At 32.4% G+C, this 27,935-nt stretch overlaps 1 protein-coding gene across 1 annotated transcript in view; it reads left to right on the top strand.

The window, feature by feature from the left end:
• The window catches only part of LOC131854293 (elongation of very long chain fatty acids protein AAEL008004-like), a 59,668-nt gene extending 33,282 nt beyond the window's left edge, over positions 1-26,386 (top strand). The window contains exons 2-7 of the mRNA XM_059205391.1: positions 7,658-7,723; positions 20,191-20,381; positions 22,768-22,848; positions 24,107-24,269; positions 25,119-25,255; positions 25,937-26,386. Of these exons, the coding sequence (XP_059061374.1) occupies positions 7,658-7,723; positions 20,191-20,381; positions 22,768-22,848; positions 24,107-24,269; positions 25,119-25,255; positions 25,937-26,194 (896 nt within the window). The 3' untranslated portion in view covers positions 26,195-26,386. The remainder of the gene's footprint in view (positions 1-7,657; positions 7,724-20,190; positions 20,382-22,767; positions 22,849-24,106; positions 24,270-25,118; positions 25,256-25,936) is intronic.
• Positions 26,387-27,935: the final 1,549 nt, after the last annotated feature.

Here is a 27,935-nt window from a genome sequence, read left to right as displayed (position 1 = left end):
GGCCACTCTATGCGCTCACACCTGAGTACCTATTTAGAGATATCTTGGGAAGCTGAAAGGCAGGTTCAGATTTAGATGATGAGTGTTGAAAACCACTGGCATTGTCACTCTTTGTTTGTATTGAACTATGCAAAACTTGAACAGAATAAAACATATCCATAAAAGTTGAATATCTGTTTTCCAACTCCTCACGAGATTTGTCACTTACAGACTCAGTACTAGACATAAGAATAGCAAAAGCCTCCTCGAATTGTTGCCTAAACCGTTCAATATCCTTAAATCGAACCATGAAACCAACTTGCTCTTGTGAAGTTAAGTTTGGATTTTGGCTAAGTTTACCTGCAAGTTCATACACATTTCGCATGTTTTTGTAACTCAGATCGCAGTTTGTGGCATACGCTTTGATATTTGCCATTGTATTTTGATGTTATTTAACCAAAATAATGTAATATTTTCCTAAATGATATACGAAAATTAAAATGTAAACAAAAGTTAAACTAACAATTTGATTGAATGAATTAATACTGACGGGTTATGATTGACAACTTACTGTTCTGTGTTGCCAACAATGAGTTATGATTTTTGCTTAAAGCTTTATTGACAGCCAATGAATGATACTGATTTGATGGAATGAATGACAAGGTGAAATATGAGCAAAATGGCTGATATGTACGGCGGTTGATATGACAATGAAAAATGACTTGCAATACTTGATGAAATTATGAGATGAATATGATAATCAGATGATTATGAAATATGATTTATTTATGGGTTTTGAGATGAATGATGGTGATCTGGACGAAGGACCATGAAGAATGTTGGGTAAAAAAGGGAAACTAAGGACCAACCTGGTTCGTGTCGTCCCCGCGTGCAGGTCTTATTATACGCGTAGCCGTTTCACTTTAAAAACGCACAACACTACGATGAATTTCACTGGATGATGTACTAATCAGATGATTGCGCGAAGATCGCGGCTGATGGTTCCGTTAACGTTGATTCGCGGAGAATATGTCGATTTGCGTGTGCTCGACGCGACGTACAACGAACGACTCATTTTGTTGATGCTACCCCCAGATTTGGTGGATAAAAATAGGAGTAGGATTTAGGGTAGTAACATATTGCAAGTTGGCTAGAAATTAGTAGATTTATATCAACCATCCTCTGAATGGTACAAATTTTACGACATGATGTTACTGATGTTGTCCATATAGATGATGATTACCAGTGACCATCACATGGTATATCAGATTGTTTCCGACTCTAGTTCATTAAGAAATAGTATTTTGTTAAATATTTTAAATGTTAGAATGTATACAAAATTTTCTTTCAGTAACAATGTAATAATTCACAGAACGTTATCTAGACCAAGCTAAGCATGTGTGGGTACGAGAGAACTGATAAAAATACATACATACATTTTTTTTAAATAAATACATATTATACAGAGAAAACACCTAGACCGAGACAAGCAATCATACTCATGAATAAAAATGTTTGTACATTGCGAGGAATCGAACCCGCGACCACCAGGCCGTATACAAAATAGATGCTAGATATTGATTTCATTGCTTTATCATAGCCGTAATAGTCGAATATAATTTGGAAATCGGATAGTATAATGATTTTCGTGGTTATTGTGGTTTTTGGTGTGTGGTTTGGTGGTTAAATTATCTACACCTACATTTTCAGTAATGTGTATATATGACTTTAATTTGTACAATATTTATTTACTTATATTTTTCTTTATAAACATGGAGATGGATAGTCAAACAAATAAATAGACGAGCAAATTTGTATATAAAGATTTTGTTTTACTTTATTTCTGGTTTAGAACCCTAAATATTTTTGTGACTGACCTTGAAATGAATACAGTAGAGTATCTTATTTAAAAACTTATTTTTAAATTTAGAACATATTATATTAATAATTTTGTTGAAGTCACCAATGAATATTTGATTATAGAAATAATAAATAAGTGAATATTATTTCTAATTTAAAAACTTACTCATATTTTTAAATTTCGAACGTATTAATAATTTTGTTGAAGACCTCATTGTTTATAGAAATTGAAGATATATATGTGACGTATTAATTTTTTTAATTATTTATGTAAATAATAATTAATTAATTAATAACCCTGGACAATTAACTTAGCGCCATCTAGTCCCACGGTAAGCAGAGCTTATGTTATGGGTACTAGACAACTGATATAAATACTTAGATATTTTTTTCTGTAAATAAAAACATAATATATTTAGAAAATATCCAGACTGATGCAAATAATGAGTGATCATGAATACAAATGTTTGCACCGTACGAGGATCTGAACCCGCGATCATCGGAAGTAAAGCGAACCGCTAAACCACCGAGGCCGTCGTGTGTTGTTGGTGAATTCAAAATTGGGTTATCAACTCAAAATTTGTGTGATTACAAATTGTTTCCATTGGGTCTCTAAATAGCTAAGTGTTTATTTATCAAATAGGTATTTTCCATAACATCTGTTACAGTCTATCACTGGTCACATAATTACTTCCGCATTCCTTGCCTTAACGACCATTGACTTGTAGCATCGTTCTGAACTAAACAAGTTCATACCGTTTGTAATTATGTATGAATGGCGAACGCTGGCAAGTGGTCACATACATGTTCACAGATGGTTAATATTGGACGGCCTCGGTGGTTTTGCCGCGCTTTAGTTCCGATGGTCGCGGGTTCGATTCCTTGCAATAAAATTTCATAAAAACCGGTCTAGCCGTTTCGGAGGAATACTCCTCCATATACTTACCATACGGTAAGTAACATTGTGACACGAGAATTTTATATATAAGAAGATATTCTCTGTATGAGAAAAATGTTTGTTTACATTAAAACATTTTTATTTATATGTGTAATTTATTCATAACTAGCTGTGCCCGCGACTTCGTTCGAAGCTCTCAAATATTACTCTTCTCCGTTTTTACAACATTTCCCCTCCGATCGATCCCCCGTCCAATTCAAACGGGGACCGATGTTACGACGGCTGAGACCCTCGAACCCCTAACGGTGTCCTCAGACTAAAGTCGTATCCATCAGGCGGGAGTTGGCCTTCAGCCGCCCCATAAGTCCTTCCGCGGGTTTGGAGTGCCACTGAACTCGTCCCCTATCGTCCGGTGAAGCTGTAAAGGCCAGCTGCGGCCAACAGTATTAGAGTAGTCCGAAAAAAAAATTGCTAAATTTTTCACTACTTTGCTTCTATTGGTCGTAACTTAACGTTACATATAAATAAAGCCTTCCACGACAAATGGACTATCCAACACAAAAAGAATATTACAATTGAAACCAGTAGTTCCTGAGATTAGCGCATTCAAACAAACAAACAAACCCTTCAGCTTTATAATATTAATATAGATATAGTGTTAATATTAAGTGTGAGATCTCGATATTTCGACGCTATTACAAATGTTTTGGTCATGGATCAACTGAAGAATAAGGAAGAATCTTAGCTACATTATTGTGCCTACTTGAGAAACGAAGTAAGCCAAGCATAGTATGAGATGACGCACATAGTACTTTTTATTTGGAGATCGCAAAAATGAGTGGAGATGTTATTGAAATATGTTTGTTATAGCTATGAGTGTATGGTTAATAATCACTTAACAAAGACATAAGTGACAAATATGGCCGGCTTCAGTTTACTTGAACATACAACCATTATTGTCCTAACAATATAAATAATCACTGTTTTTTTTTTACACACTTCCTTTTGCAAACATGCTGACGATCACTGACGGTAAGTAGTCGGTTGTGTGTATACGTAAATGACTACAATTTCTTTTATTAATTCCCCTTCGATCGATCTCCGTCGAAATTTAAACGGAACTCGAAATTGCGACGTCCTAAGTCAAAATTCGAACTACTAGCGGTGTCCTCAGACTAAAGTCGTATCTGTCAGGCGGAAGTTGATCTTCAGCCGCTCCTTAAGTCCTTCTACGGGTTTGGAGTGCCATCTGCACTCGGCCCCCATCGTTCGGTGAAGCTGTATAGGCCACCTGCGGACAAAAGCATTAGAGTAGTCCGATTTTTTTTTTACAAAATACTATACTACTGATAGTTATCAATACTACTGGTAGATCTGATAGTTTAAAATACGAAGGTAGCGTGTACGATTCCTCGCAAAATACAAACATTGTATTCATGGGTATGATTATCGGTCTAGGTGTTGTCTATGTATTATTATCTTTCAGTTGTCTAGTACCCGTAACACAAGCTCTGCTTAGCATAGAACTAGATGGCGCTGTATAAATTTTCTTAGGTTATTATTATTGTAATCTCCAATCTTGCGGTTTACTTCAGATGGTCGCAGGTTAGAGTCCTCGCACGGTACAAACATTTCTATTATTATTATACATTTACATTTATATTATTATATATGTGTTCTTGTATAATTGTTTGCATTGGTTTATGTATTTTATGTATGTATTTACAAAAAAAATATCTAAGTATTTATATGAGTTGTCTAGTACTCATAACAAGCTTTGCTTATCGTGAGACTAGATGGCGCTGTGTTAATTGTACAGTGTTATTTATTATTGTCGATCTTGTAAAAGTCGCAAGTAACCTTCATAAATGTGTACATGTTCTCTAGAATTTGATATATACTTATTCTCAGCCGATTTCTCATTGTAATTATGAATATGACAAAACCTTCAAACAATGAAATCCCAGTGAGGTTTCTTCATCATTTCTACGTGCTGATTCAGTACACGACGATAAATTAAGTCATTGCTAATCAATATTATGCCTTATGTCCGACAAATAAGGAACTGATCTAGATAAAATTACTATAAGTATGGCCATTTCGTGGAAAATGTATCATAATCGTGAGAATATCAGCTATTGTTAAATCTAATTGTATTTCCGACATATCGGCATTTACGTTATTACAAATCGGTCGGTCATGAACATATAACCTATACATTGGCAGGGTTTTTTTTATGGATGATAATGGTATGGAGCACCCGCCTGCGCTAATGGTTTACACTGGCGGGGCACCAGTGGAGGATGATAAGATGAACATGAAGTCAGGTCAGTTAGCCCATCGTGACAAATTCACCAGGAATTTATAACGATGGTTTCCAGGGAGAACCGCGTGGAGGTCAACCTGACATGGTACATTGTTAGTAATGGGATCATGAGACAGCATTACTAACAATCCCTTTTCCCTATTGGCAGGGTTAACTATGTATACATTCGAGGGATAGGGCATTATTAGTACTGTGGACTGATGATCTTATTGTTAGCAATGTCCTATGTCAGGTTTACAACCATCGGTTCCCCTGGAAATCATCGTGATAAATTCTTGGTGATTTTTGTCACGATGGGTTAACTAACCTGACCTCATGATCATCCTATCGTCTGTCACTGGCGCCTCACCAGCGTAAACCGTCAGCGCAGGCGGGTGCACCATTCCATTATCATCCATAAAAAAGTATTTATACATTACTTAAATGTAGTTGTTCAAGCGGTGTTTGCGACCTCAGTGGTCTAGCACACCGCTTTACGACCGGTGGTCGCGGGTTCGATTCTTCGGTCTAGCGGTCTAGGTTCTAAAAATATCGGTAACAATCCAGCCATAATTTTTTTAATTATATAGATCAATAACCCTATTGCTAGCAATGTACCATGTCAGGTTACCTCCACGCAGTTCCTCTTGGAAACCATCATGTCAAATTTCTGGTGAATTAGCCACGATGGGCTTACCAACTGATGGACTTATTAACTTACCAGCGCATACTGTTAGCGCAGGCGAGTGCATTCTATAAAAAAAATCTGACATGGTACTACATACATGTATTAAGTATTATGTAACACGCAATAAGGAACAGATAAGATGTATGAAGGACAGTAGTAGAATAGTTTACTTGAAGAAATAGGGAGATTTACGGTTGTTGTACAATACAAACAAAATCTTCACAGATGACTCATATTAGACATTAGAGATACTTAATAAATCCGGTTATGATGGAAATTTTAATGTAATTCATAATTGGTCCTTAACAAGTGGTACAAATTCCGATGACGTAATAAGTAATTAATCAATGGGATTTTTAATTGTTGTATTACATCAAAAAAGGAAAGGGCCACAAACATTTTTAATCTCACACGGGACAGAGTCTCCGAAGGTTCATGTGTAAAAGTTTTATTAAAATTTATTTTGTGAAGTGTTTGTGAATTATAATAAGGTTTGTTGTTATTATTTTATTTTGAAACTAAATAGAAATAATATTTATGTAAGCACCTTAGTTACATACAGAAAGAAACTATTCGAAATACTAAAGTAAACCCTTTTTATTTTTGTCATTATAATGTTTGTACTGTAATATTCTTATTTCTTTTTTTTTATTCATTTTATTTGTAGTTGTATTGTTTTGTTTTTATTTCAGTCCACTAGGCTCACTAAAATTATGTAAAAATTTTCGGCACTCAATGTCTATTGTAAAAATATGTTTATTTGTATATTTATATGTTTATATAACGACTGTTTGTTGCCAAAATAAAGAGAAAAAATAAATAAATAAATAAGAATTTTTAAATAGTAATATTTTTATTGTACCACTCATTCAGAACGTAATGAAGTAATATATTTTAACACAAAAAATCAAAAGATTAAAGTTGACTTCAATTTTTTTATTTCCATTTTATTGTCATAAATTATAAAAAATTAAGTCTGTTTCTAAAATGGTCTTATAATGGTAGTTTAGTTTAGTTTAAATTTTAGCACCTACTTTTTTATGTGAAGTTTAATTCAACAAAGAGTTTTGTTATTTTTAATAATTTATAACTATAATATTTTTATATGCTGCGTTAAAACTTTACATTTAATATTTTATAAGCAAATTTTCCTAAAATCTTGTTCAAATTAAGTAACCTTGAGATAAACGTGCATGTAATAAAAAGGTTAGTCACCTTACATTTTCATACAATTTTTCGTAGAAAAATAGCAAATTTCAAAGTTATCGTATACATAAATGCATATTTACATTAGTAGCTTCTACCCGCTACTTCGACTGTCTGACTTTGACCATCTGTGACTGTCTGATTGACTTTAGTTATCTTTACGTACTTTTAGTGTAAGTAAATTTTTCACAATTATTGATATTACCTTATTATACCCTAAAGTAAACTGGTCGAGAATACTGAGCCATACGGCATTAAGCTCGCTTGTTGTCCAAGAGTTTTTTTTTTTGTTCAATAACGCAAAATAATTAAAATGACCTCCGTAGTTGCAAACTTTCGAGTTTATAATATTAATAAGACAATAACGTGAACGTCAAACGACGTGTAATCTGTAATTTCACTGCCTCACCATCCAAACTGAAACCGTTTTCAAAACAAGCTGCTGAAGCAAGGCGGCAGAATGCGACAAGTTTGCAATAAATGATGGCCTTGGTGGTCGAGTGGTTTAGCGCCTTATATCCGATGGTCGCGGATACGATTCCTCGCACGGTACAAACATTTTTCAAATTCATGAAATTTTCTGTCAATCGTTTAGTTAGCTACAATACAAGCTGTGCATAGCTTTAAACTAGATGTGTCGTCATAGTTAGGATTAGATTGTCGTTCCTCGGGTAAATATTATATAGTACAAAGATATTAATTGCAATATTTTTCTTTGCAGGTGGTAATTCTACATTCAACATGTCTATCTTAGACTCCTACACCAGATTTATGCAGCGCAATAGTGGTAAGTAATTTCTTTTAATACCTACTTATTCTATATTAGATATATACACAACTCAAATATTTTTTTTATATTTGAAGTTTAAAACTGACAAAAAAACTAATAACACTATAAAAATATACCAATTGAGTTTCTTGCCACTTCCACACAATACTTCTAATTGTAGTCATTTGAAAGGACTATGATTACTTACCTATTATTCTTTAATTTCACTGCGAATTCTTACATTCTAGTAATAAATCCGATAAATTATTAAAATAAAGAACTTATTATGGTTATATTTTACATTCAGTAAGACTATAGACAAATAATATTAAAAACAAACAATATTAATCTATTCTCAATTTGACCACACACTTTAACAATAAACAAAATAGTATATATGCGTGTGTATTGAATACATGGTAGTATGTGTAATTAATAATTTATGCATAATTAAAAAAAACTCGCACTCTTAATAATAATAATAATAATAATAATCTCAGGACAATTTACACAGCGCCATCTAGACCCAAATTAAGCTAGCTAAAGCTTGTGTTATGGGTACTAGATAACTAATACAAATACATAGATTTTTTTTCGTAAATACATACATAATATACATAGAAAACACCCAGACCGATACAAACAATCATACTCATGAATACAAATGTTTGTGCCGTGCGAGGATTCGAACCCGCGACCATCGGACGTAAAACGGTGTGCTAGACCGCTAGACCACCGAGGTCGTCACTCTTCTATATAAACTATTTATAATCGTGCGAAATTTTATATATATTTTATATTTATATTTCGCGCAGTTTTCGCAGAAAGCAGTGTAAAGTTTTTGCTTCACCTATTAATAAAGTGATACCTTGCATGCAAAAAAATTAATAAAATTACTCATATTCGAAATCATGTTTATTTTGTTTACTACAAGGATAAATTTTAATTGAATAATTATTAAAGTTCATTGACATTTAGTAGCGTAAAATACCTATTAAATTATACTTTATACATAATTAATTAATGTTAAATTATACATTTCAATATAAAGATTGAATGTCGGCCCGGAATTTCATTATGATTGAAGAATAATACACTATATTACTCAATAAACTGATATAGTTACATCATCAATTAAGCAGTTCATTCTCGGCCGAGGTGGTCTAGTAATTTTGCACACCGCTTTACTTCCGATAGACACGAGTTCGATTCCTGAGTCGATGCGAACATTTGTATTCATGATTGTTTGTTTTGGTCTGGATGTTTTCTATGTGAATCATAAATATTCTTTATTGCATTTAAATACATTTGTAAGTATATTAATTATAACTAATGTTAACAACGGAGGACTTATCCCTAAAAGAAATCTCTTCCAGTCATTTATAATTTATAACAAACAAGCATATCCATCCATCTTATGACAAACGGTTACCGTAGCTTAAGGAACATCAGTAGCTTGAAACACCAGGGTTGTCACCCCTAATTTTAATGTCGTGTGTAAGTTGCATTCATCATCTCAGCCCGGAAGACGTCCACTGCTGGACAAAGATCGATTGGAGGAGCAAAGATCTCCACAACGATCGGTCCTGCGCTGCTCGCATTCATTGACTTCCAGAGATCTTGACCAGATCATCGTCGAAGATCGTCATGCGTCTTCCAGTCCGTGGTCGCCGAGAACTTTACTGCCCTAACAGCTATCTGTCCTACGAGCTATGTGCTGCCCATTGCCACTGCAGTGTCGCAATTCTTCGGGTTAAGTCGAGCTGCATTACAAACTCATAATCATTTACATATTATTCTCTATTCTTTCTATTATATTACTCGTCGCAATATAGGTGTAGATGCTATAGAAGTCAGTATTTGATTATTAATGGGGAAGGTCATATTGCTTCAAGTATCAGTGATCAGGTTTTCGCACTAAAAATTTGTAGTCTAAAACATGCGGTAATGAATTTAAAAATAATAAAAATCCATTAAGAACTTGAAATGTAATAAGAAGTGTTTAATTTTAAACTCTTTATTGCATCAAACAATCTCATCCAGGTAACTTGTAAGTACAGCAAAAAAGGCAAATAGTGGTAGGTGGTGCATGAATAAAATAGAGGAATATATATGTATTCTTCTATGGGTGTTAATATAGGCATAGTAATATTACAAATAAATGTTAGAATGTTAGTTACTTAAATCATGCCAATGTCACTTTATTAATAACCGTGACTGTACACAACTCGAAAGAGGTAAATACCTTTATTTACCTTAAATTTATAATAATAATAAATAATAATAATCTCAGGGTAATTTACACAGCGCCATCTAAACTCAAGTTAAGCTACCTAAAACTTTTGTTATTAGAATATTTATTTTTACAAATATTTTATTTTATATTATATTTTAACTACATACATATTACACATAGAAAATACCCAGACCGATACAAATAATCATATTCATGAATACAAATGTTTGTGCCGTGCGAGGAATCGAACCCGCGACCGTCGGAAGTGAGGCGGTGGTGTGCTAAACCGCTAAATCACCAAGGCCATCAGTGTTCACGTTAAGTCCCGGTTAACGATATAAATAATGTACACAATACTGGATTTACTATTTCAATATCAAATATTATATCACCTGGAATGATCAATCGAATCAAATATTATATCACCTGGAATGATCAATCGAATCAAATATTATATCACCCGGAATGATCAATCGAATCAAATATTATATCGTCTGGAATGATCAAACGAATCAAATATTATATCACCTGGAATGATCAATCGAATCAAATATTATATCGCCTGGACAGATAAACAAGGTAACGTTATGGCAATGGTAACCTTGGAGTAATATAAACAGCATCAGGAAAACAAATGTGGTATTATTTTGCAAAGTTTGAAGTAAACAGTCCCATTTGCATAAATATTGTTCATAATCATAAATATATGCTTGTTTTACACTACGGGTATCTTACGGTTTCTAGTCTCTTTTGAAAGCCTTAACTGGACGGTACGGTTAAAAAATTTATTAATAAATAGACAGTATCTATGACATTGAATTTTTTGATGATGATATAGGCTACTTTTGAATTAATTAAAGGGTTTTCGACTTCGATTCGATTACGTGTATTCGACGTATATACTTTTTATTAAATTTTATAATTATTAAACAACGAACTTCTCTTCTCTTCTATATACCCAAAAGTCATAATTGATCTTCTGTGAACAGAATCCGATGCAGGGCACTCTCATCGGCTCTTACATCACCTCTGATTTTAACATCATATGTAGGTTTAAGCTATATAAAGTAAAAATATATATCAAAGTATACTTTTTAAAAAGTCTTGTGTGGGTACCTCAGTTTCGCCTATCTCAGTCAGCAAGCTGTGTTTCAGCTGAAGGGTGAGGCAAGTGAAATTACAGGATACGAGGTATGACATCTTAGTCCTCTAGAATGACAACGCAAGAGTGGTATCACAGACGTCTTGTGATCACGTAATGTCCATGTTTGATATTCTTGTATATAGGCATGTATTGCTATTCCAAGTACATAAAACATAAATTCCGATGAATAGTTTTAGAGTTTGTCGAATTCAAACAAACAAACCCTTCCGTTTTTTATTATATGATGGGTTACATTAAAGAGATACCTGTTAAAAACCTGTTCTTTAAAATCCAGTTTTCAAGGTTATTCACCTTCACCTTCAGTTCACCAAATGAAAAGTGGTTGTTGTTTGCAGATGTTAAAGAAATAATAATTCCACTCGCACTCACAGTGTATAATAATATATGTAAGGTATTATAATAAGTGTAATATCACAGACCAATTCATATAATGATACAAACAATCGTACTCATGAATACAAATATTTGTACCGTGGGAGGTATCGAACCCCTGACCATCGGAAGTAAGGCGGCGTGCTAAACCACTAGACTACGGAGACCGCCAATCGGTTTGGTCATACGAATGAACTAAAGATAGGTCCTTCTTTTGGAAGAAACAGTTTTTCAGTTACGTGTTCTAAAAAAAAACTTTTTTAAAGAAAATCTGGCTTGTTTGATATTACTTGCCTTATTCTGTGGAAGAATATAATATGTAATTGTACAAAAATTTTATAGTAGCACGATTTTTATAGAGGGGAGTCAAGCCGTAAGGCAGAACACAAAACTTAAACTATTTATAACTACAGTCACCAAAACCAAATTAAGAAAATACCAACGCACGGGCGTCACATCATAAAATGATGTCGTAGTTCTGTTTATGAATATAAGCGATGTTTACCACTCACGACCAGGTGGGCCGTTAGATTATTTACCATTCCTGCTACATATAAATAACAATTCCTTATCTTATTTCTTAAAATTGGTTAAGAAGTAATAAACAATGCTATAGATGTTACAAATGACTGTGAAAGATAAACAGTCATGTGTCAGATGGAGTGCAATAAAATATTTACACACAAATGTTAGACGCGAAACGGATGTAAAGTTCAATATATGAAATATCACCTGCGTAGATACCTTATAGCCATTAGACAACCGATTATTATCATCAGCTTCTTCCTTATCCAATTTATTTAGGGTCGGTATGATATGTTCTCTTCCATCCATCCCTGTTCGCAGTCATCTCGTTATTTACTTCCTTTTTACCATATCATCTTTCACACAGTCCATCCATCTCATTTTCGATGTTACTCTGCCGTTATAACCATCCACATTCATATGTAACTTTCTTAATATATGACTTGATTGATTGATTGATTGACTCACTCTCCAGTGTGTGTGTATTGTGAAAGACGGCGATAAATAAAAATATGAAGACTTGACGGCCTCGGTGGTCTCGCGTTCGATTCCTCGCACGGCACAAACATTTGTATTCATGAGTATAATTGTTTGGATCAGTCTGGGTGTTTTCTATATATAATATAGTATGTATGTATTTACGACAATAAAAATATATATCTTTGTATTTGTATCAGTTATCTAGCACGTATAACACAAGCTTTAGCTAGCTTAACTTGGGACTAGATAGCGCTGTGCGAATTGTCCTGAGATTATTATTATTATATAATTACACACGGACAAGGACGCACTTATTTGATGTTCCCTGGAGAAGAACGAAGCTGGCCAGGGTTCCAATTTTCTTGCACTGAGTCTACTCAACGTTGTTGTTAGACGATTTCCAGACGTATTTACCTCTAATTTGTTATATATATGTAAATTTTCACACGGTGTCAATGGATTTCTTAAGTAACACGTACATGTTTAAACTGTTTTTCTTTTAATATTATGTACTAGGTGTGCCTGCGCATGTTTATAGCGTATGTATTATTCTGATTTATAAGCTATGTTCCTTTAAAGTTTCTTCAAAATACATTCAGTAATTTTTGCGTCACCGAGTAACAAACATTCCTTCATCTATTTATCTATCCATACTTAATTTAATACTTTTCCTAAATGAGATTATTGAGAAACTGTAAAACTCCTTTAGTTTTGATATTAATAAATAAATAATATATCAAATAACACTAGTGGGTTATTACTTAAGCCGTATCTCCAACCACAATAACAACTGTTCTATTGAAGTACTAACAGAAGCCTATATGTAGTTAAATCTATGAATTATTATAATTAACTGCATCATCTTCCGCACTATAAAATACTATTTTATTTATGATTTGCATTCCTGTACATGTAATTGATAAATGGTATTATTTGACGGCCTATTCTAGTGATTTAGCATGCCAGTCATCTACAGATGGTCCCAGATTTGATTCTGTTTTGATACTAACATTCATATCATTAGCTTGAACTCCTGGTTTATTATTGTTATATTGAATTTCAAGATTATTTTCAATAAGCATTTCCAATTTTATGGTTGATGATTCTTTATTATCATGTTCTTTATATTAATATAGTGATGTTTAACTTATTTAGGAACCGTTAATACATTCTTTAAATCTCAGATCGTTATACGGTCAAAGTCAAGGTTCTTGTTTAAATTATACGATTCATGTAAAATGTGATGCAACCTTACTTTTTGTTAAGATAGATATATACAATATTAATTGTTTATATATTTATGTCATATTTATTTTGTATAGTAATAATAATCCAGGATAATATATACATCTAGTCTAGATGAACTCCCTGTCGATGGCGGTGGGATAATAAAAGTTTTTTTATGGATAATAATGAAATGATTCCCCAGCCTGCACTAACTATTTACCCTGGCGGGGAATCAGTGCAGGATGATGACATTAGCATGAAGTCAGTTAGCTCATGATGGTTTCCAGGGGGAACCGCGATCAGATCAGACATCAGACATGGTACATTGCTAACAATTTCAAATTCAAATTATCTTTATTCATGTAGGTCTATTACAGAATCTTGTGATATGTCAAATCTACCGTCAGTTCGGAATGATTTCAAGATGAGAAGAACTGACAAGAAACTCAGCTCGTATTCTTGTCAAATAGATGTTGTACATGTTTACAATAATATAGATTTATTTTAAAATTTGGGAGTAATTCAACAAGGGCTCATCCACATTACTAACAATCCACTTTATCCCTTGATACTAAAAGTTAGGCGTAAGCATCATGTCGAACAGTTCTTTTTTTTTATATTACCATGGTGGCAATCAATCAAGCAACAATCTTCAGAATAGTTTCAGAAAGTTCTTCCTGTAAATTGTCTATAGCACAGATAAGATAATATTATATAATCTATAGAACTTAATATAATAAATAAGCATATTCAATTTCCCTCATAGTGTTTTATACTGGGTGATAATATAAGTCAATATATTGAGCCACTTTGGATTTTACCCATTATTTATAGGTTTATTATACCATACAGATGTTTAGGATCCTTCTCAAACTGGTTGGTTCAACTAGTCTGACCAGCATATTTTTCCTTTTCATCGAGCTGCATTTTGGTTGATAAACGGTCAAGTGCGAGTCGAATATCTTGAGAATCATATATTTTTTTATATGATTAGATATATTGAGAGCGTCGAAGTGTATAGTTTCAATTATCCGACTCTGTGAAAAAGAAGAAAATCGTGTTTTATATTTATATTCTTGACTCACTCTCCAGTGAATTATTGTGAAAGACGGCGATAAATAAAAATATGAAGACATGACGGCCTCGGTGGTCGTGCGTTCGATTCCTCGCACGGCACAAACATTTGTATTTATGAGTATGATTGTTTGTATCGGTCTGGGTGTTTTCTGTGTTTAATTTATATGTATGAAAAAACGTATCTGTATCAGTTATCTAGTACCCATAACACAACCTTTAGCTAGCTTAACTTGGGTCTAGATGGCGCTGTGTGAATTGTATTCCGTTTATTATTATTATTTTTCTTTTTTTTATATATATATTTTAGGTATCTCCCTTTTTACAGTGTAATACATTAAAAAATAATAATACTAATCATATAATATTAATAATACATATTATTATTATTATCTGTATTCAAATCAATTCTATTAGTTTATAGTTACAAGTATAGTGCTATTATTATTGTTATAATCATGTATTTGAAAAGATTACGCGCTGAGTTTCTTGTCAGTTCTTCTCATCTCGGAATAATTCCGAACTGACAGTAGTTTTGACATATCATAAGACTCTGTAATAGATCAAGATGAATAAAGATATTTTCAGTTTGAATTTCAGGCGAACAATCGAAGTAATGGCCACCATAAATATGGATTATCAGATCATTAAGTATTTATTTATATATAATATTTATATATCTATGTTTATATTTATACATTTATTTATGTATGTTTATTATTATTATTAATTTTTATTGAAATTTATATTTAAAATATTTTGCTTTATATTTATATACATCTTTTTTTTTTGACATTTCTCATTTATATTATTGCACCGCCAACAATCTTTCTCTGCACCACTCATGGTTGACTGGTAGATAACGCCGCATGGTGTTAAGTCCGCCATATGTACACATTGTTTTTGTGCATTAAAGTTAATTAAATAAATAAAAAATAATGGTTCCGTAGTACCACAGATAATATAATATTACATAGTAGTACCTTCTGGTGCGGTACCCTAAAAAGCAGTCGTTTTAAAACCCAAATGTCATCGTCCTAATATGTTGTTGTAATATGTTATTTCGCCGATACCAAACCTTTTTATTCAACCACCAGTTGCGTCCATGGCTTCGTTTGTTGTATGTAGAATAATAATAAATTACCTTACCGGTTTTGTTTCGATCCGATTGGAATTAAATATACACCGGATTTATATTGGTTATGCCAAATAAATTGAACAATGGGACATAGAAATTAATAAATATTACAAAATATTTTTTGACAAAATTTGTTATATATTTTTTATTTATATAATATATATACAAAATCTTATCTCTTAAAAATTTTGTGACCAATATTTTCAAGAGAGATATGTTTCTGATTGTATATTGGCTGATTTACGAGTTTATGATATCACTAAATAGGTATATATTGATATCCTCATCTGCTTCGTTTTAATGTCGTCGAGTTCAAATCTGGCGAACAACCACCAAAAACTTTTGAGTGTATCTTTATGACTGTCTCTCCAGTGATGGAGACACCAATAACAAATGAGTCATAGAGACAGCTCGAACTACGCCACGTTTAAATATATCCAGCGTAATATGGACCCCATCGGCGGTAGCAATCTTGAAGGTACGCATAATACAATTTCTACGTAGTTTGAGCCTAGGCAATGCCCAATGCAATTTGTGCGGTATGCAAGTTGTCAAAAGTCATTTACATGTTTTTCATAATATGTTAAAAATAAAATAACCTACTAATCATCATTAATACACTGGGAAATCCGTTAGTTAATGTTTATATAACGGCTATTAATGTAATGCTTCACCAAAAAAATACCTATTTAAGTAGATTATGAGATTATGACATTTATAATTTTACATCTTCCTGATGAATTTGACAAAATTTTACAAGCACCATTTGTAGACGAATTGCAATTTCGAATAGTAATAGAACTTATCTTTATTCAAATAAACTAGTTACAAGCACTTTTGAATAGTCATATTTTTTATTCTACAACTCATTCGGAATGCAGATTCATCACAAGAAGAATAAGCAAGAAACTTGTGTGTTGCTCTTTTGAATAGATGTTTTTTTTTAGGTAAATAAATAATTAAAGTATATAAAAAAGTTTTGTTTTTCTCTTTTCACTGGAAGCCTAGAGATCTTACAAAAGAAATTGTAAAATTTCATTCTGTAACATGGTTTGATATCATCACGACTGCAATCAAGGGGATGGTAAACAGAGGCATTTCAATGTCGACGTCTCGTGTTGAACGCAATTCGTGTTGAAATAAATTTTAAAGAAATAAGGAAATCCTATAAAGTATAAAAAGATTGAAGATTTATTAGTAACTACCAATAACCTGCTTAATATTTTGTTCAACAAAAAGCCGATGTCATTCTGAATTATATTGTAGGGCGAATTTATAGCCATCATCAAGTAACGTACTTAAAAAACTGTTATTGTGAAATCGTTTCTTGATAGTCATGTGATATAAAATTTACATTTTAATGCAAATCTAAAACACAACGACCATAATAAATATATTACGCATTATCATAAAAACATATAATATTATAGACAACAAATAATGTGATGTAATTAATAAAATATTATTACTAAATAAGTAATATTATTAAAACATTTTAAGTAAAAATAATAACAATAAATAAACCTGGATTAACACTGCGCCATGTAGTACCAAGATAAGCGGTTTCTCTTATGGGTACTAGACAACTGATGTAATTACTTGGATATTTTTTTTATAAATACATACATAATATATGATACATAGATACACCCAGACCGATACAAACAATCATACTCATGAATACAAATTTTTGCATCGTGCGAGGAATCGAACCCGCAAAACGGAAGTAAAGCGGTGTGCTAAACCGCTAGACCTCCAAGGCCGTCGTGAAAAACGAAACTCGAAAAATAATAAAGCGAATGAAAACGTCTTTGTAAATCTCCAATCTCCATAAATTGTAGCAAAGGTCCAACTATATGTACATAAAAATAAAAAAAAAATCGGAATTGGACAAGCACCCAGACAAAGCTGGGTCGGGCTACTAGTTAGTATTAGTCAGCATTATATTTAAAAAACAAATAATTTTACCTGTTGTGCCGAATTGCTTAATTCCGAAACAAACATATGCAGACTTTTTGTGATCATCAGTAGACAGGGTTGCCATCATTTTTATGTAAGAAAACTTAGTATTTTGATATTAAAACTATAGTTTTTTTATTTATTTTCCACTTTATAGAGTACTTTTATAGAGTGATTCAAAAGGAAGATTTATATGTATAATACATGTACACCTGTGCGAAGCCGGGGCGAATAGCTAGTTTTTAATATTATGCATATAGTTTTGACGCCCACGATGATCTAGCGGTTTACTACATCATCGGACCCCTCCGATCGATCCCTCGTCCAATTCAAACAGGGATCGATATTACGACGTCCTGAGCCGTGGTTCGAACCCCTAGTGGTGCCCTCAGACTAAAGTCGTATCCGTCAGGCAGGAGTTGGCCTTTAGCCGCTCCATAAGTCCTTGCGCGGGTTTGGAGTGCCATCTGCACTCGCCCCCTAACGTCCCGTGAAGCTGTAAAGGCCAGCTGCGGCCAAAAGCATTAGAGTAGTCCGAAAAAAAAACACCATCGGATCACGGTACAAACATTTGTATTCATGAAGAAGATTGTTTATATTGGTCTCAGTGTTTCCTATGTATATTATGTACGTAATTACAAAAAAAAATGTATTTATGTTGTCACATAACACAAGCTATACATATTTTGGTACTAGATGGCACTATCTTAATTGTCCAGGGATCATCATGATCATCATCTGCTTCTTCCTTGTCCCATTTATTTAGGATCGGCGTAATATGTTTATTATTATTATTATTACGTCCAGGGTATTATTATTATTATTAATATAGTACAATTGACTAAACTATTATAAGATATATTACAGTGCAGGTAACCCTATCTATAGATGACATAAACATCTGAAAAAAATATAATTTATGTACATAATTAGATTGATAATAAACATAGACATTTCCTAGTCTTTGTGCATTATTCTTGGCTGTCGCAATATGTTGCCAATGATCTCTATCCACCATCACATCTGATTTTACTCTCCTTTTTTCATATCTTGATCTTGTAATCGATTCAATCAAGTATATAACAGATTTGTTGTGGGAATGAAGAAAGAAAGAAAGTTACTCTCCTTTTATGTATCTTTTTTCAAACAGTCCATCCATCTTTTATGTTCTTTTAATAGAATACCTTCCAAGATATATTTATCTTTGATAATTAACATATTAAATTGATGTTTACTAATCAAATTGTGTTTGGCGACCTTGGCAGTGTAATGCGGTTGCGGGTTCTATCCCCGCTTAATACAAATATTTGTATTCATGAGCATGACTGTTTGTATTGGTCTGGTTATCTCATAATACATAAATAGATTTTGTTAATAGCTCTAGATGCTGTTGTATGTATATCTCTTTTTATTTTATTATATTACTTGATGTATTAGTTCTGAAATAAAATTTATTAAGAGAGAGAGAAAATGTTGTTATGAGGAAGTGACTGATGTTCAATCTCTCTTTGCAGAAAAAGCTTCACATTTTATAAGTGAAGTTATTTCACAGTGACATAATAGGCATATATATCATATTATGTAAAAACTATAAAAAAAAACCCATAAAGTTTCGGACATACGGGCGAGAATTCGGCCGGCCGGTCACTGGTGATTATTATTATTTATTTATTCATTTCATCATACCCCGCAAATGTTGTTTGCCATATAAATTAAAATCACTATTAAAAAGTAGGGGTTGGTGATCGAAGGGTGAAAATTTAGAGTTGTGTGTATTTTTTAAAGCCACATCACAATAAAATAAAAAAAATGTTATAAGTCTACAACCCTTATCGCTTAGGGGTATGAAAAATAGATAGTAGCCGATTCTCAGACCTACTGGATATGCTATAATATAAAATTTCCTAAAAATCGGTCAAGCCATTTCGGAGGAGTATGGTAACTAATATTGTCACACGATAATTTAATATATAAGGTTAGTTTTTTGCGAATTCTAGACGTGTACAAAAATAGACGCATTTCAATTCTGTATTAATATATAAGTATACTAGCTGACCCGCACAACTTCGTCTGCATTACACTTATACATCGCCCAATTTACATAAAATCTTTATAAATTATAGCCTATTTGTTATTCTGACGTATAAGCTATATTACTGTAAAGTTTTATCAAAATCCGTTAAGTAGTTTTTTCGTGAAAGAGTAACAAACGTCCATACACACTCATTATACACATTCGTAATATTAGTAAGATACTATTAAGGTGTAAAATGTGATTTTTCTAAAACATAAATGTTTTTCTTTTGCAGATCCAAGAACGGAGAACTGGTGGCTGATGTCAGGCCCTGGACCTCTACTCACGATACTGGCGACATATCTGTACTTTTGCAATTCAGTTGGCCCCCGCTACATGAGAGATAGGAAGCCATACGATCTCAAGAATGTCATAATGATATATAATATATCACAAGTTTTAATGAGCATTTTCTTGGTGTATGAGGTAAGTGTAATTATTTGAAGAAGAATGTATATATTACTATCTGCGCCCAATAAAAAATATTCCCTATATGATATTGTGACGCATAAGCTATATTACTGTAAAGTTTCATCAAAATGTATTCAGTTGCGTGAAAGAGTAACACAAACAATTCACAAACATAATCACAAACTTTTGCGTTTATAATATTATTAAGACATAAGCACAGATAACATAATATTACAATATAAGGATCGGTCGATCGGATGGTCGCGGGTTTGATTCCTCGCACGGTTCAAACATTTGTAATCATAAGTGTGATTGTTTGTATCGGTCCGGTGTTAATTATGTATTTAAATAAATATCAAAGTATTTATATCAATTGTTTAGCACTTATAACACAATCTCTGCTTAGCTTAGGACTAGATAGCGTTGTGTGAATTGTCCACAGTTATTATTATTATTGTGATATACCATTGCCATCCCACTGTTGGGCACATGTACCACATTATATGGTTTTAGATGTAATAATAGATTAGATCTATACTATTGTAATAGCTAACGAGATCAAGTCATAAAAAAGCTACATTACAAGAATCTATATATATATATATATTACTCAAAGGTGACTGACATAGTCATCTATCAACGCACAGCCCAAACCACTGGACGGATCGGGCTGAAATTTGGCATGGTAGATGTTATGGCGTAGGCATCCGCTAAGAAAGGATTTTGATTAATCATACCCCCAAAGGGATATGGGGATGAAAGTTTGTATGAAACTTTGTCAATTTCAAACCGATTGGGCTGAGACTTTGCATGCACAAAGCTATTATGACGTAGGCATCCCCTAAGAAAGGATTTTGATAAATTCCACCCCGAAGAGGATTAATAAACGCGAGCGAAGCCGCGGGCAAAAGCTAGTTTGAAACATAATTATAATGTTACAATGTATTGTTACGCAGTTTTGTCAAGTCTTACTTAATTATGATACTTCCTTTTTTTAAAAATTCTCCAAAAAGCTTTTCTAAAAAAAAATTTCTTTGCAATATAATTATAAGAAATATAATCATATTAAATACCTCTTAATATTTGAAATCGGTTAATAAAAGGTGGGTCAGTGACTAAGCATAGACACAGAAATATGATTTATAGAATGTATGTATTGTCGTGTCTCTAACTGTCTGTCGATATACGAAACCAATAAACACATTATACAACCTGTTGCAATAGGAAAAGTCAAGGTTAGTGTTACGGTATTCGCAAGCAAGTACCTCTGCATTCAATTCTGTTCAAGGTTGTAATGCAATATTAGAAAATAAAGGAAATTAAATATTTGAAAGTTGACCAAAAATTTTCCATTAATTTAACCGATGAATGCTCCTATTGTTACGCCAATGTAGTTTGTCTATATATAGACAGCCTCGGTGGTCTAGCGGTTTAGCACACTTACTTCCGATGGTCGCGGGTTCAATTCCTCTCACAGTGTACAAACATTTGAATTTTCCATTAATTTAGACTCCTATTGTTGTCCACCATGTACTTACAATTTCTATATATAGATGGCCTCGGTGGTCTAGCGGTTTACCTCACCACCTTACTTCCGATTGTTGCGGGTTCGATTCTAATATTACAAACATTTATATATGTATATATGTATAGCGTACAAGCATTTGTATTCATGAGTATGACTGTTTGCATCGGTCTGGGTGTTTTCTATGTATAATATGTATGTATTTACGAAAAAAAATGTACGTTTTTGTATCAGTTGTTTAGTACCCATAACACAAGCATTTGCTAGCTTACCTTGGGTCTAGATGGCGCTGTATGAATTGTCTTGAGATTTATTATTATTATTATACACTAGCTGTGCAAGCGGTTTCACCCGCTTGAAATTTATAGCCTATACGTTATTCTCATGTTTAAGCTATATTGTTGTAAAGTTTCATGAAAATCTGTTGAGTAGTTTTTGCATGAAAGATTAACAAACATCCATCCATACTCACAAACTTTCGCGTAATATTAATAATGATAAGATATGTTCTCAGAGATTATTTTTATGGACGAATAAGTAATAGGATACTTGTCTGGCCTGACAGCATACGCTGGCGGGGCACTAGTGGAGTAAGATAAGATGACCATAAAGTTGGATCAATTAGGCGTTTCCTTTAAATGGTGATAATAGAATGGTGCATCCGTCTGTGCTAATGAATTACGCTGTCACTACTGAATTAAGATAAGATGAATATGAGGTCAGGTCACTTAGCACATCTTGACAAATTGACCAGGAATTTATGATTTTCAAGGGAACCGCGTGGAGGTTACTATAACGCGGTCACATGATACTTTACTAGCAAAAGTTTACATTAATAAAAATACCCTTTAAGATATTTAATATTGTTTTTTGCAGGGTCTGGTCTCCGGGTGGTGGAATGATTACAGCTTCTCATGTCAACCAGTGGATTATTCACTTAGCCCTAAGGCTTCAAGGGTAATTTTTATACCATAATTATTAAATACTAGTACTACTAGTGTACTAGTATCATTATTTTAGTTTAAGAAAGTACTAAAAATGTATTTTGATATATCGCACACCTAATACAGTTAATTACCTACGTTATTAGATTTTTTTTTTAATTATTGAAACTTGTTTCTTGTGTAAGTACCTGTAGAGTAGATTTTCTAAAGGTTGTACGTTTTGAGTTAATTCAGTGTTATATTAAGTGTGCGATATGATTATATATACATACATACATGTATGTAAAAGGTAATTCGGATTATTACTAATTTATAAGTACTGACATAGTTTGTAGCTAAAATGTTTTAAATGGATATAATTAGGCAATATATTACGTAAAATATTTGAACCGGATGTAATCTGATCTGACTTCTCAATCATAGTAAAACGACGATCAACAATTATTGTATTTACTTCTTTTTATTTGCTTTTTTCTTGTCAACTACACACTTTGGGTTTTTACAAATATTATATATGTCATATGTAAATTGGGTCATAGTATTCAATATCAAAGTCCTAAATGAATTAACCGATTTTTATGAAATTATTGATGTATATTGGGTAGGCCTGAATAGATATAGATTGTAGGTTATGTTTTATACCCTTAGGTGATAAAGGCAGCCCTATCTAGAAATAAATTACATAACATAATATCGTTTGCAGGGTTAGTCAGTGTATATGTATATAGTAATGTATTAAGTCCAGATAGATACAGATTCACACTCCCCTTGGAAGGTGAAGGTTGGTGCCGAAGATTGAGGTGAACGACTTCCCCGGCATCGACTCGGGGTAACAGGGGGGTAGGGTGATTGTTAGTAATTTGGACTCATGAACACATTACTATCAAAGTACCATGTCAGGTTGACCTCCACGCGGTCCCCCCTGGAAACCATCATGATAAATTCTTGGTGAATTTGTCATGATGGGCTAACTGACCTGACTTCATGTTCATCTTATCATCCTCCACTGGTCCCCCTGTCAGCGTAAACCGTTAGCTCGGGCGGGTGCACCATTCCATTATCAACCCTCAAAAAAAAAAAACTCGGGGTAACAGCTTCCGGGTAACTAGATCAAAGGTTCTTGTTACTCGGACAGCTAGACTGAGTAAAGCTAGGGACTTAACAATTAAAAGTGGTATTTAAGGTTATTATTAAACTTAGCCTTAACATAAGGACTAGTGCCATTTTTTGAGACTCGTATAGATTTTTAACTAGAGTTACATTTTTTACAGATGGCAGCAGCAGTCTGGTGGTACTTTATGGCAAAAATCATTGAACTTCTCGACACAGTGTTCTTTGTGTTAAGAAAGAAGAACAGACAGATTTCTTTCCTACATTTGTACCATCACTTCATAATGCCAATTTGCGCTTGGATTGCCGTCAAATTTTTACCAGGTACATGTTATTTCTTTATCTAACAGGAGTACTCTTTGTTCTTGCTTCTATATTCGTATGGGAATTTCAAACATTTACTTTTCTGAGTCATTTTTTTTAATAGTACTACTATTTAGATTTTAGTATACTATTTAGTACCTGAGATGTTTATTAAAAACAATAATATTGACATTGAAAAATGAATCAAACTTCTAAGGTCTTATAATTAAAAAAATTACGAATGTTTTACATATAGCTATTCGTACGTATGTACATACTTATGTCTTATAAAATTTTATTAAGTTAACTACAATAATAATTTGAAAAATACTAGCAAACTCCTCCTACTGCAAATATCTCTAGCGTCAGTGTCTACATTTTTTTAATGTAATTAGAATGGCAAGCAATCTCACGGACTACCGAATGGTAAGTGGTAACGGTCGACTTTACACATGATCACCTACTGACATCACGTTATCAATTTAAATCCGTGATACATGTGGTGCTATTTCAGAGGACTAAGATATCATGCATCTTATCCTATAATTTAACTACCTTATTTACATTTCGATGGAAACAACTTACAAAGCAGGTTGCTTGGCGGCTCAAATTGGTCAGGCCAAAGTTTCCATATAGACGACTTTTTACACGGTACTTATATATTCTCTGCGGAAGAAAAGAATACGGAAGAATTCTGTTCGAGATGCCGTCAAGCGACTTATATAGTCGGCCATCCAGGCACAGGATAGAGATTCCTGGAGAGTATTGGTTAGAAGGAGCATTCATAATGGTTACGACCCTCAGTCTTGAGGAATCGACCAAAAAGAAGACGTAATCTTTGAATCTGTTAAAACTTTTTTTGCATTCCAGGTGGTCATGGAACTCTTCTGGGTGTAATCAACGCTTTTATCCACATCATCATGTACACTTACTACTTCATCTCGGGTCTTGGTCCGCAGTACCAGAAATACCTGTGGTGGAAGAAACATGTCACCACCATACAATTGGTATGTATTTAAAATAATAATTTATTAAAATATATCTTTGCGACTATTATCTTAGATGGGTAAGACAGAGTCTAGTCTACTGTAGACAGATAGGACAGACATTTCACTATATTTGAAATGTCTTAATTTTTTGATTAATGAGATTTGTTATCGGTGTTTTCATAACGTGTACATAAATTAAAAATATAAATATATACTAATATTATAAAAGCGAAAAAGTGTCTGTCTATTGTTACCTTTTCACATTAAACGGCTGTATATATCTTCATGAAATTTGACATGCAGTTATCATTTATATTACAAAGCAGACGATGTCGAGAGTAACAGCTAGTTCTCAATATTATTTGCTGTCGTCTCAATTTATTAGGCATTTGACCTCTGAGTTTAAGTTCAGCAGACTTACCCGACTCAACCATTAGACAACTGCACCTTTCTTATACTCGGTAATATTAAAAATATATCTATTTACGTAATATTTAAACAATAAATTAATGTAAATACATCAACAATATATGTATAATTAAACTTCAATTTATTTATTTACTCGAATATGAGTACAAATATAGGTTGGGTGGTAAATACTCGAATATGGGTTTTAAAATTGTCAAAACATGCTCTGCCGTTTCTGATTACATACTTAGTAAGAATATAGTTATTAAATTATAATTTCTGTATTTTCAGGTACAGTTCTGCATAATCTTCTGTCACAACTTCTTCGTCATGTTCAATGAATGCAACTATCCCAAATTCATTAATTTCCTGCTCGCTCTCAACGCCGCACTTTTCATTTACATGTTCGGTAACTTTTACTACATCAACTACGTGAAGAGCAAAAAGATCGCGCAAAATGAGAATGTCAAATCAACAAATGAGAATGTCACATCACCAAACGAGAATGCCACATCAATATCAGCAAACGGGAAATCAAAAGACTCATAATGTAAATTAAAGTATTTAGTTATTTATAAAGTTGAGAGAAGCTAATCTAGCTTTTCGTAATGTTGTGATAATGATAAATATTGTTATTCTAAACTTAATTACAGTTTAGCAATAGCAACCACCACAAGGTCTCGGAATATAATAAGTAAGAAATGAATGCATGCTATGATAAATAATTTTTATAATTAATTATTTTAAGTAAATATATTCTGAATGTATTTTTAACGTAATGTAATTGAATATTATAATTAATGTATAATATAAATTGAATTTTATGAATTTTGTAAATAATGATTATATATTTTGTACATTTAATGTAGTCTATTAATGAAATTGTTTTATACTTACCATATATGTAATTTCAGAAATGCTAAATGAATTTTATTACTGGTTTTATTGAAAGGACAAATTTATACATAAATATTTCTCTTTTACAATTTCGACATGGAAAATAGAGAAAGGGTGATCATGTAATTATATACTGTATTAACAGTATTAACAATAAGTATCCTAAATACGTAATAGTTGTCGTAATTTTTTCTGGATACAAATGCGATGCGGTATGAATCTTGTCCCCAATATTTATGACATAATTTTCTTACCGTTCGATATCTGAATATTATCTATTGGCCTGGTATATTAATATTATAACTGTATTCGATATATATCGCGCATGATTTGTGAATGTTTCTCCTTTTCTATGAATAAGGGTAGTATTATTCTTACAGGTATTATTTTTGGGTGGGATTTTTGAGCTCTCCCTCCTCTTAGGCCTTTTGAGAAACACTTGAACTATTGCCAAGCCTGTCGTAATGTTAAATTAGCCGCTTATATATATTAGATTTGATTTATTTAAATAATTGTATTTATTTTGTTATAAACTTTTTTATATATGGTTCTGAGCAAAAATTTATGATTTTTTAACGTTTTAACTCCTAAACTACTACAGTTGGCGTTTTAAAACACTGACCCTACAGATATTTAAATATGGATTATTAAAATGTATGTTATATATTTTAATAGACTGACTGAAATTAATAATATTGTATAAAGTTGCATTACATATATTATATCACAAAATGGAAATAAAAATTACACTTCTATAAACTACCTATATCTACTATAGACTATTTCCACAAATATAATTTTTATTTTTTTAATATAATATTCATTACTAGATAAATTACAAATTTTCTAATTAGATATTACACTAGGCGTCATCAATATCGGAAATAGTCTATGATACTCAGCATATACAACATAGTTACCGAAAATTACCTCTCTAATTCAATATAATATACCTAAGTAATAGTTATATATTTTTGTAATAATATTTTTAATATATTCAATGAATATATCGATATAGTAGTTATTCATGAATGTTAATAATGAATAAATGTATGAATTGTAATAAAATAACAACAGTATATAATATATTATAATAAAACCATATAATTAACATTTAAAAGTGGCATAAATAAATAATATTAAGAATCTGTTCAATATAAGACTTGTTTATTATTAAGAATGGAAATATAAGGGTTGCTTTATATTTAATGTGTTTTTTCTGTCCCTAAATACACGTATTGGGTTATTTTTTTTTGATAATATTTAATATTAATACATAGTACAAAACAAAGTCGCTGTCGCTGTCTGTCCGTCCCTATGTATGCTTAAATCTGGATTTTAAAGCGGGTCTTTTTAAGAGATAGAGTGATTCAAGAGGAAGGTTTATATATAT

Source organism: Achroia grisella, unplaced genomic scaffold, assembly GCF_030625045.1.
Source record: "Achroia grisella isolate CSIRO2021 unplaced genomic scaffold, CSIRO_AGI_Agris_v1 utg976, whole genome shotgun sequence".
NCBI lineage: Eukaryota > Metazoa > Arthropoda > Insecta > Lepidoptera > Pyralidae > Achroia > Achroia grisella.
Note: the sequence above shows the minus strand (reverse complement) of the source record. Positions and strands in the feature narration are given on the sequence as shown.